We start from the raw sequence: 12,452 nt of genomic DNA, 5'->3' as shown, positions 1-12,452 counted from the left end.
GAAGAAGTGGTGGTCAGTTGATGCAAGGTCTGGTGAAGACAGTGGATGACAGAGAGTTTCTATGTCCAACTTCTGTAGTTTGAGCAGCATTGTTTGTGTGACATGTGGTTGAGCGTTGTCTTGCAAGAGGATTGGCTTGTCTCTGTTGACCAATTTCGGCTGCTTAATTGCCTGTAGTTTCTCAGGACAATGGAAATCTCTGACCTCCAATATATACATTATTTTTAGCTACATAAAATGGAGAGAAATGTTTTCTGTAATTTTAATCCTATAGATTAAAAGAAAGATATGTCAATGTTAACTTGTGGATGACAAACTCATTGCCCTCAGTTTATTTTCTATATTAGACACACTATGAATAATGTAACTGACAGGGTTTCACATTTTCCTCTTGTGCTAGAGAACTTGGAGCCAAAATTGTGACCCACTTCAAGTATACATATTAGTCAATGTGGTATGCACTTTTAGCCTTAGTACTGACTCAGAGTAGCATCAATCTTGTTCTTTTTGTTTGTTACATCTTAATTTATGCTAATTTCTCATATCTGTGACACCTGAAATCTGTTCAGGAAAATACATTTTATAAATGCATTTGTACTTTTTCCTGTAGCACTGTGTGGATAGCTCAGAGGAAATAGATAATACAGGTAAGAAGACCAGTTATATTATTCCAAAAATATTACTGTAAAGTAATAAGGACATGAATTGTGCTGGCAACATTAACAGTATAAAACAATAAAAGGAAGTGAAAACAGTAGCAATAGATTTGATAATAAATTTAGGAAACAAAAAAGAAGTCCCGCAAGAGATACAAAATATTTAAGGTAAAATAACATTTTGTATCTAGGACTTTATGATGACATTGACCAAAATGAGAAAGGTAGGAGCAGAAACAGTTTTGAAAGGAAACTTTATGCATTCCTTACTAGGTCTGATGAATTAAAGTTGCATTGAGATATCTAGGTAGAAATTTTTAGCCAGAATGTTGAAATGCAGAATGGGATCTAGGAAAAAAAAGGAAGTCTAATACAGGTTGGTGATACTTGAAGCTATGGAAGTGAATAAATTCTTAAAGAGAAATAAACAAACATAAGAAAATTAAGAATATTGAAATAATATAAGAACTGCTAGGAGATGACTTCATTTATAAGAGTCAAAGAAAATAAAAGCTACCCAAAGAAAAATTTAGGAAGTATCTATATTTAGGGATTTAGGAAAAAGAAAATAGATGTCATAAATGAAATAGTAAAGGTTAGATAGTTGACAACTGAGGTTCAGGTTCATAAAAACCACAAGAAGACAGAAAAAGGAGTGAAAATTTTAGGAAGACAAGAGTATTTTATTGTGCCAATGGCTGAAGACAACGAAAGGAGGATGAATATCAAAATATATTTTATGATTTGATAGTTCCTGATGATTGTCAGTAAAATAGTAGTGAAAGATGCAAAAAGCTAGATAGTAAAAAATTGAATAGAAAGCAGGGTACCGGTTCAAGAAGTCCTATGGTTTAATGAATGCAAGAAATCACAAGATTCTGCAGAATAGAGTGTCTATCGGTGCAAGGGTTGTTCTCCCCCCCAACCCCCGGGATAAAGAAATTTTAAAAATAAATATTTCACACAGAGACAGAGTCATTAAAAAAGAAAAGATTGAAAATCCAGGAAAAAATACCTTCTTCTCTTGGTTTCTGCTACTCCCCACTTGGTAGAATTGATTCTACTTTTCCTCACTTTTCTTAGGGTCTTAGGGTCTTTTTTTTTTTTTTCTTTTTACTCTATCCCTTCCTGATCTCTCCCCTGGCTCAATTTTAAACAACTTCAGCTCTAGCCCACATTTCTTTCCTGAACTCTTTTATCCATGACCTAGGAAACTTCACAACCCTCTCACTCTAAAGATGTACTAATCAGGGCTGAGCTTCCTTCCCTACACTCTAATCTACCCTTGCTCACCTGTTCCCTATCTCAGTAAATGACTCCTCTCCAACCAGTTGTTCAAATCAGAAGTTTCTCCATTTTTTATGATTTTTCTCACTATTCCTTAAGTTCAACATCTTATCAACAGTTCTCTTTTTAAATTTTCCATTCATGTATTCCCCTTCTCTATACTGACCTGGACCAGTATAGACCTGTACTGGTCCAGGTCAGTGTCATTTCTCACTTGTGTTTCTGTGATAGCCACCAGACTGTCTGCCTGCCTTCATTCTTGCCTCACTGTAATGTTTATTTTGTTTTCTCTGCAGCAGCCAGAGTGATCCTCCTAAAATAGATACCTGATAATATCATTACCAACCAGGTTTAAAATACTTCAGTGGTTTCCGCCAGAGCCAGTAGGACAAATATACTCCTGTACATGACTTCTTTCATTTCTCATCTCTGCTTAGTTTTCTGTCATCATTTCTGACAACCTCCCTCTTCATGGACTATTCTCTGTGTGTACAACTTTCTCTGCTGATTCTGTGATCTTGCAGATACGTTCTTTCTATCTGAGACAATCCTGGTTCTTCTTCAGGTCTTAAAGTATATTTTACATCTTCTGAGTAAAACTTATACTAAAGTGAATTTCTTCAGTGCACTATTCCTCATTGTATTGTTTTTGTTTTGTTTTATATATTCTTTTAATTTCAGCATATTACAGGGGTACAAATGTTTAGGTTATATATATTACCTTTGACCCGCCAGAGTCAGAGCTACAAGTGTGTTCATTCCCCAGACGGTGCACACCACACCTGCCCAACACTCCATGAATGTTACTATATGTGCACATAAATGTTGATCAATTAATACCAATTTAATGGTGAATACATGTGGTGCTTATTTTTCCATTCTTGTGGCACTTCATTTAGTAGAATGGGTTCCAGCTCTATCCAGGATAATACAAGAGGTGCTAGAAGTAGAACTACCATTTGACCCACTGCATTGTTTATAAACTTTTATTTTTGTTTCTTTTTGTGAAGTTTAATAATTGTTCTGTTTAATTGTCAGAATGTCCTTGCAGACAGTAACCACCGTGTAGATAGAAAGCACTTCACCTTAATATCCCCTAATTTTCCACAATCTACAGGGTTAGTGCTTAGCACATATATGATACATGAAAATTTAAATGGTGAATGATTGCAAGAAGAATAGAGAAGGTTACTTGAGCGTAGTCTGAAGTATATTGGATTGAGAACACATAGAAAGAGGCCGTAGATTTAGTAATAAAGGGAAATCGTTCTTCTATGGAGAGAAAGAAAAGAGAAATTTGGAGGTGAAGGAAGGAGAAGCAAGGAATTATTACTAAATGTTGTTGGTCTTATCAGTACAGTTGATAACAAGGCAATCTTTGGAGAGTAAAGTAAGAGATGGTACAATTCTTGATTTGAGGAAATCAGAGTTTTTTAAACAGTTGCTTATAATAAATCTATATTGAGCCACTGGAAGCAAATAAAACATTTTCCTTTGCAATACTGGGGTTCTTGTTTGGGAAAAATAGCTTGAATTTAAAACAAATCCATTTTATAGAATTATATGGCCTTCCTCATCCTTGCCTAGGTAGAGGGACAAAGGCAATAAGTTCTGGAGTTTTATAAGGCAGGTACAGTGGAGATTCAGGTGCCCAAGAAATTTGACGATTATATGGAAGACGATTGGAATGACTAATTAGAATGTTAAGGTTAGATAAAGAGGAGATTCATCAATGAGACTAATGCACTGGAAGAATAAGAGAGAGGGGTAAAAGGACAGAATGGAAGGAGAAAAGGGAAGGCAAAATTTGTGGAATTGAAGCAGAAAATGTATAGTGTGCAGAGGTTTTGACCAAAGAAAAGATTTTCTAAATGTGAAATGTTAGAAAAATCGCTCTTTTTAAATTTTTGGAAGAAATCAACTAAAACTGAGTGCTATTTTATTTGGAAATGAGAAGGAATGTTTTTCCAAATCTAAGATAGAACCTAAATTTCTTGAAGACAGGTTACATTAAATTGACAGTGTTTTTGTTCTACATTAATAAATTTAATTTTCAATTTCTATGTATGCTTTTGTTTTTTGGCTGCACTTGAGACATCTCCATGTTTATAGAACCAGATTTTGAAGAAGAGACTGGAACTGAAGGCCCCTCAACAGTGAATGTGCTTCATAATTTGCCTGAGTTATTTGCCTCTAGAGTCCACATTTGTAAGATAGTAATTATCCTACAGTTGATTGATAATACCTTCTCTCAGGCCCAAACACCAAGTTAAGAGACCATAAGAATCTATAAATATAAAATATCATTTTCTCTGTAGTCAGTTTTGTGCCACTAACATGGCTTTTGCTAAATTGTTGCTTTCTGAGAACAAGGAATATATATTATTCATTCTGTTTTTACATGATATCTTGTATGTATTTGTGATCCTGTAAAAGGTAGTTGGATTTAATTACTTGAAATTCTTTAAGTTATCCAAGTGTCTGTATGAACAAGTACATAATTTAGGAGGTAATAGTAGAACAAATTTTTCTTCCATTGTTCCACAGGCAGAAGAATGCATGATTTTTTATTTTAATTGTACAGTTGGATTATAATGAGGTACTCAAACTCAGCATGTGATAGAGGCTTTCTTTCAGTATCATAATATTGATAAGAATATAATACATTGGTTAACATTTTACAAAGTTGTTTCACATGCCTTAAGCTTAAAAAATTTGTTTTTATATGAACTATGTATGAAAGACAAGATGAATAAAACCCAGTTTGAAGTAACTCAATTGGAAATAAACCTAATTTGAAAATTAGGCACCTGAGAGATGAGAAGTAAGAGATAAGAGTGGTAAGAGTCTTGCCAAAGCTCACAGAAGTTGCAAGTGACTGAACTGAGTCATTGCACATACAGTACAGATTCGTGTTACATATGTGCACGTACACACACACACACACGCATGCATTTCTAGGAGGCTAACTTTATGTGGTAGTAATTCTTCAGTTTTGACGATAATTCCTAATGTGTCACTATGTATATCTAAATATATGTATGCATAGGAACAAGGAGAAATTTATGAACAAAAGCAAGCTTTGGGGCCGGGCGCGGTGGCTCACGCCTATAATCCTAGCCCTCTGGGAGGCCGAGGCGGGTGGATCGCTCGAGGTCAGGAGTTCGAGACCAGCCTGAGTGAGACCCCGTCTCTACTAAAAATAGAAATAAAAATTATCTGGACAACTAAAAATATATATAGAAAAAATTAGCTGGGCCTGCTGGCACATGCCTGTAGTCCCAGCTACTCGGGAGGCTGAGGCAGTAGGATCGCTTAAGCCCAGGAGTTTTAGGTTGTTGTGAGCTGGGCTGACACCACGGCACTCACTCTAGCCCCTCACGCTAGCCCGGGGAACAAAGCAAGACCCTGTCTCAAAAAAAACAAAAAAAAAAAAAGCAAGCTTTGCAACAGCTATTCAGGCTAAAGTAATGTATTGTTTTATGAATCTTATTTAAATATCTGGTGCTAAGCAATTGTATTTTAAAATTATATTCTCCTACTCTTGTTAACTGGCACACTGAACTTTAAATATGAATAGGTAATATTTCATATGTTTTACATTACTTACAGAGTCTGTATAATTTTCCTGAAAAGGATAGTAAAGTATGGCTCTATGAAATATACTCAGTGCATAGTCCCAGAGCAAACGTTTGAAAGGTTACAAGCATAGAACACAGGATAATGATAATTATTCACAGGTGTAAAGATCAGGACTAAATAGCTTGGATTATATACGGGTAAAGCTAGGTTCAGGCTTCTGATCTCTTTCCTGGTCTCTTAAGAATGGTGCTGACCTGTATGTGTATTATTTCGTTGTTACCTTGATAATGTAATACACCATGGGATAAAGGTAGATCACTGTAAGAATTTAAATGTCTGTAATGTCCTAAGTTCTTTCAGTGAGATAAATTCAGCTTCATAGCACATTACATGTTAAAGCCATGAAGCTATTATATATTTTTATGTAGTTCATATAAGCTACAGCTATCTCAACCCAGGTACTTACAAAATTATTTTTGAAGTGGAGCTCTAAATATTGCTAATATACATTCTGCATAACCTAGGCAGTCTTTTTTCTTTTTTTTTTTTCTCTTTGCACAGATATTCATTATGTTTTAAGCTCTAGGGTCACAGCATCAAACGAAACATGTCAGGTCCTTGTTCTCATCAAACTAATGATCCATTGGGGTGATGAGGGAGACAAACAATAACCAAATAAAGATTAGATAGATGAATGGATAGATAGATAGATCATAGACAGGGAGATGTATTATATCAGTTATTAAACAGTGTTAGGAAGAAAAATAATGCAAGGGGAAAAAAAGAGGGAATGACCAAGAGCAAGGTTTTCAGTGCTTTAGATAGTGTAGTCACCATCGATCTCTCTGATAATACAATATTTGAACAAAGATCTGAATAAAAATAGGAATCCAGCTTTGAGGATATTTGAGGGCAGAGAATTACACAGGGCTGAAAACTCTGAGGCTGGACTGAGAAGGCTTGACATGTCTGAGGACCAGAAAGGGTATTGTCATTGCCAGCTGGGAGTAAGTCAGGGAAGGAAGAATAAGTAGCAAGAAAAGGCATGAGAGAGAGTAGGGACAAGATCATAAATGGCTCTGGTCATTGGAAGGATTTTATATTTTATTGTGAATTGGAAAGATATTGGATGGTTTGGAGAGGAAGTGATGTATCAGAGGTTCATTCTGGCTGTTGTGTGGAGACTAAGGTTGCTAAGGTAGAAACAAGGAGACTAATTGGGAATTTATTTTAATAATCCAGGCTGGCAATGGTTTCCTGGGAAGAGGAGGCAGTGAAGGATGTGGTAAGACATGGTGATAAATAAGGATATGCTGATAGATAGAATGTGGGGTATGACAGAAAGCAAGAACTCAGAGGTGACTCCAGGGTTTTTTGCCTAAGTCTCTAGTAAAATGACAATGCCATTTACTGAGAAGGGGAAAAGCAGGAGAGGATATGTTATTTTGTCTCACATAGATCTCACTTTTGTCTTCCCACCCAGTCTTTGCTGAAAACTGAAATAGACCAATTAGTTGTTTGATTTAAATTATTTTATGCTTGAAAGGAAGAATAACAATGATGACAGCAATAAGTAACGTTCGATAGTACTTACAGTTTGCAAAATATTTTAATATCCAGTAACGAATTTGCAATATGTGATCACACAGAGGATTTCTGTACCTACTCCTACTTTTCCAAACAAAACAAATAAATTTTTCTGGAGATACTAGGTAATTTGGAAGATACTTTATAATGCATAAAGAGCAGTTAACATGTACTGAAAAAAGTAACTAAGGAAAGATTAATTTATTGAAATATATCAAATAAGAGCTAAAGTAAAAATAGACTATAATGGATGCTATTATTTATTACATTGTGAATTAATACATATGCTATATTTTCTCCCAGATCCAAGGTTCATTAGTGCCCACCTCATTCCAGAGAGTGACAATCCTGAAGATGACAAAGTATATTTTTTCTTCCGTGAAAATGCAATAGATGGAGAACACTCTGGAAAAGCTACTCACGCTAGAATAGGTCAGATATGCAAGGTGAGGTAAAGAAAAAAATGAGAAGGTGCCATTGTCCAATCACAATTTCACTTCTTATTTTCCATCTATGTGCATATATAATAAAAAGGCTAAAACTTTGACTAATATTTAAATGGTAAAAAATTATTGAAAATTATAGTTTGTTATGAATAACTTTTCACAGTCAAACATGCAGGTAGAGGTTGTGAGGTAAGTGACATTATTTCACAATTATGTTAAATGAACTTGGTTTGACATTCTAGAGTACTAAAATATCTTCATTTTACCTGGTAGAATATAATTACAATTTCCTACACCTTGTATGTTTTGAATGAATATTTGTTGTTGCTGGAATATGTGAAGTATTAATTTAAGAAAGAAAACCATTAAAGCCCATTTTTACAAATTGATCATAGCACCTATGTACACATGTACAGACATACATAATTTGGAGCCCTGAGCTTTATTTGGGGGTGTTTCATTTATTGTGTGGTGTACCATCATGTAATATTGCATTATGATGTTAGATATATAAAACAAAAATTAATAACCATTTATGGATCAATCATTATCATCAATGAGAAGATAGTGTAGTATATATGCAATGTGAACAAAGTCAACTGTTAGTATATGCTAAAGCACCTTTCAAATAAAGAAAATCATGAAGATAGGTCCAATAATTGTCTTTAAATGAAATACTTTCTTTGTAAGAAAGCATCATAAAATTTTAAAAATCTTGATTTTTTTTGTTACAATGTATAAAATCATATAAACAAAATATAAATCAGCTCTATTTTTAAAGGAACATGTTCCTTCAATATAGCACATAAATAATATTTTAAAAGATTATAATTACTAGCAAATACATACCATCATAATAGAATTTCTTGCTATATTTGGGTTAAAACTTGGTGTTATTTGCAGTGAGAAGAAACTCAAAATGTTTTCTTTGGAATGAATTCCCTTTATTAAGGGTTATGCAAATATTTTCTCAGTGTGCTATTTGTAAAATATAAATTACTTCCACTCTTTAAGCTTATGAAATATTTAATGCTAGAATGCTTTTGTTTGAGATATATTTTTAGTATAGCTTACAAGGCATGTACATGCATTTATTATCCAGTCAATAAATACTCAGAGAGTGCCTACTGTGTACCTAGCACTGGCTGTAAACCAGCCTACGTAGGTAAGATCTCAAGAAATACACAGTGGGTAGGAGAGAGAGACTTATACAAAAACAAAACAAATATATGAGTAATAACTGTTAATTGCAGAGTAGAATGGAAAGTTAAGTGTTTTTTAAAAAAATTTATTTATTTTAATTAACAAAATTGTATATAGTACTTTGTATAATATGATGTTTTGAAATATGTGTACATTGTGAAATAGCTAAATCAAGTTAATTAACATACACATTACCTGACATACTTAACATTCGTTGTGGTGAGGACACTTAAAATCTATTCTTTTCACAGTTTTCAAGAATACAGTTTCATTGTTATTTATACTCATGATGTAGCACAATAGATCTCTTGAATTTGTTCTTCCTATCTGATTGAAATTTTGTATTCTTTGACCAACATCTCACAACCCTTCCCACCAGGCCCTGATAATCACCATTCCACTCTCTGCTTCTATGAGTTTAACTTTTTTATATTACACATATAAGTGAGATCATGTAGTATTTGTCTTTCTGTGCCTGTATTATTTCATTTAACATAATGTCCTCTAGGTTCATCTATGTTATCTCAAATGACAAGATTTCCTTCTTTTTTTTGGTTTTAATTTTTTCATTATATATTGACAAATTATAGTCTATATTTATGAAGTACAAAGTGATGTTTTGATTTATAAATATAATGTGTAATAATTAAATCAAGCTAATTAACAGATTCGTCACCTCAAATACTTTTTTGTGGTGAGAACATTTGAAATGTACTCCTTAGTGATTTTGAAATGTACAATCTATTATTATTTATATATTCACCACACTATGCAATGTATGTCAAAGAAAAAAACTTACTCCTCCTGTCTAGTTGATTTCCTTCTTTTTAGGGCTGACTGAATTGCATTCCATTTGTATATATTCCACATTTTCTTTATCCATTCATCTGTTGATGATGTGACTTTTTAAGGCATATTTGTTATGAGTAGTTCATTGAATAAAATTTGAGTGAATGATTTTACCAACAATTTAATAATAAGTGAGGTACTTATGTCTAATTATTTAAAATGATTATAAAACTTTTGAAAAACAAAAAAATTGCATCTTATATTTGTCTCAAGACATGAAGAAAAGAGAAATATTTGAAATTATCATTTGCATTCACTGTGCCTAACACTGGTGTTCTCTCTTTTCAGAATGACTTCGGAGGGCACAGAAGTCTGGTGAATAAATGGACAACATTCCTCAAGGCTCGTCTGATTTGCTCAGTGCCAGGTCCAAATGGCATTGACACTCACTTTGATGAATTACGTAAGTAGCTATAGTGTTTTTGTAGAGAGAACATTTGTTCAGACTTTACCATAAACATAAAAAATGCAACTTTCCCCAATTTTGTTTTAAACAGAGGATGTATTCCTAATGAACTCTAAAGATCCTAAAAATCCAATTGTATATGGAGTGTTTACAACTTCCAGGTAAATAACTTTTTACTTCCTTATTATCATAGATACTTCATGTTTTCGGGGGCTATCCGAGTACCCATAAGTTGTGAAAATATATTTTTGAAAGACCAAGGAGTTTTTTTAATCTTTGAGCTTTGTGTGTTCTTGGATGACTGAAATAAGTTATGAACTTTCTGACCAGATGGTTAATATGTGAATCCAGAGATAAAATAAATCTAGAAATGCCAAAGCAGCCTGTGCTCTGACTTCTCGTTACTGTCTATTCCACGTACAGAATATTTGCTACATATTCCTGCTCATACCTGTGGAAGTGAAGTAGAAATTTACAGATTTAGGGAAAGTTGATTGTTCACAAATGAAATTATTAAATTGTTTAAGGTACTTTTAAAAATTATTAATATAAGTCAGGATGTTTTAGTTATATATTTTTAAAGCTTTTAAAGTCAGTAAATAGATTCTCCATTCTAAAAATTGACTCTTTTTTAAAGACTCCATTTAGTTTTTTATTGGTCACCTTGTAATCCAGATTTTTAAAATAACCATCTAAAAAAGAAATAATCAAAGCAAAATAAACAGAAAAAAATTTGAGCACTGCATCAACACTAGGTTTAATCCTATGTTCTTTTTTTTTTTTTTTTTTTTTTTTTGAGACAGAGTCTCACTGTGTTGCCCGGGCTAGAGTGCCATGGCGTCAGCCTAACTCACACCAACCTCAGACTCCTGGGCTCAAGCGATCCTCCTGCCTCAGCCTCCCAAGTAGCGGGGACTACAGGCATGCGCCACTATGCCCGGCTAATTTTTTCTGTATATATTTTCAGTTGTCCAGATAATTTCTTTCTATTTTTAGTAGAGACAGGGTCTCACTCTTGCTCAGGCTGATCTCGAACTCCTGAGCTCAAATGATCCTCCCGCCTTGGCCTCCCAGAGTGCTAGGATTACAGGCATGAGCCATCACGCCCAGCCCCATGTTCTTTTTATACACAATGTCAAACGCAAACCTTATTTCCCCTTCTCTACTTATTCCTCTCCTGCTTCTTTTCTTTTTCTTTTCTCCTTCCTCTATCTCCCTCTCCTCCCTTTCTCTCCCTGCTTCCCTCCTTCTCCCCACTTTTCTTACCCTCCTCTTTTTCCTATTCTTCCTCCTCTCCACATCTCTTGCTCTCAACTAAGCTGCAATTATCTCCCCTCCAGACTGTTACATTCAGTATAAAGATCACATTACCTGGGGTTGTTGAAAGAAACACATACATATTTACATGCAGGTAAAGAAAGATACGCATTGGGATATGGATAAAATGTTTAAAATATAATTTGAAATCAAAAGGAAAAGCACTGCAAGTGACTGTGATAGGATAAAGAGAAAATTAACTTCAATGTCCAACGCTGGTTTATTCTGTAAATATTAAAGCCATTACAAATTGGACATTTTTAGTTAATAATTTTAAAAATAACACATGAAAATTAAGAAACCCATATTGGTAAAACTATATGGAATTTTCCATACCTAATATTTCTCACCTTTGGTATAAAAACAGAACGACTAAAGGATGTGAGAAGCTCAAATTAAATGAATGATAATACACTTCTGCTTCTTCATTGTTTAGTGCAGTGGTTCTCAGACTTGAGCATGCATCAGAATCACTGGAGAGCATGATACAATTCAGATTGCAAGGTCAAGCCACCAGAGTTTCTGATTCAATACAAAATGGGATTAGGCCTAATAGTTTGCATTTCTAACAAGTTCCCAGGTGATGCCCATGCTGTTGGTCTAGGGAAACACACTTTGAGAGCAACTGGTTTAGGGTTAAAATAATTTCAACTCTCTACTTCAATGTGATGGTATTTGAGTCTTAAGAGTTGTAAATAATATTCATCAAGTCTTTTCAATGATGGCTAATTTAATCAAAGATGAGCAAAGTATATGACAATGAATGGGAAAGGCACATATAAACCTTACAAACTGTGATGTGTCAAATATGTGGGTAATTTTCTATTTATTTATTCTATTATGAAAATGTTATTAAATTCTATAAATATTCACTGGGGCTTACTGTCTATCAACTGCCTTGTGTTATGTCATTTGTGTGTCAGAAAAGAAGCCAGGCATGGCCTTGTCCCTCAGGAAGCTTGCAGTCTACCAGGCACTATCTATATGAGCAGTTTCCAATAATAAACTCTTAGAAACATATGTTTTTCATTTGGTCTGATTTATATGTCATTTTCTATGGGGAGAGATTGGTTAAAAGATAAGCATGCACAACTGTTTAAGATATTTGTATACATTCCT

At 34.0% G+C, this 12,452-nt stretch overlaps 1 protein-coding gene across 1 annotated transcript in view; it reads left to right on the top strand.

Annotated features, from left to right (window-relative positions):
* Positions 1–12,452, top strand: part of SEMA3A (semaphorin 3A) — a 203,286-nt gene that overhangs the window by 149,871 nt on the left and 40,963 nt on the right. Inside the window, exons 7-9 of the mRNA XM_045564699.1 lie at positions 7,416–7,558; positions 9,899–10,013; positions 10,108–10,177. Of these exons, the coding sequence (XP_045420655.1) occupies positions 7,416–7,558; positions 9,899–10,013; positions 10,108–10,177 (328 nt within the window). The remainder of the gene's footprint in view (positions 1–7,415; positions 7,559–9,898; positions 10,014–10,107; positions 10,178–12,452) is intronic.

The sequence above is a fragment of the Lemur catta genome, chromosome 11 (genome assembly GCF_020740605.2).
Source record: "Lemur catta isolate mLemCat1 chromosome 11, mLemCat1.pri, whole genome shotgun sequence".
NCBI lineage: Eukaryota > Metazoa > Chordata > Mammalia > Primates > Lemuridae > Lemur > Lemur catta.
This window is presented reverse-complemented; position numbering and strand designations above follow the sequence as displayed.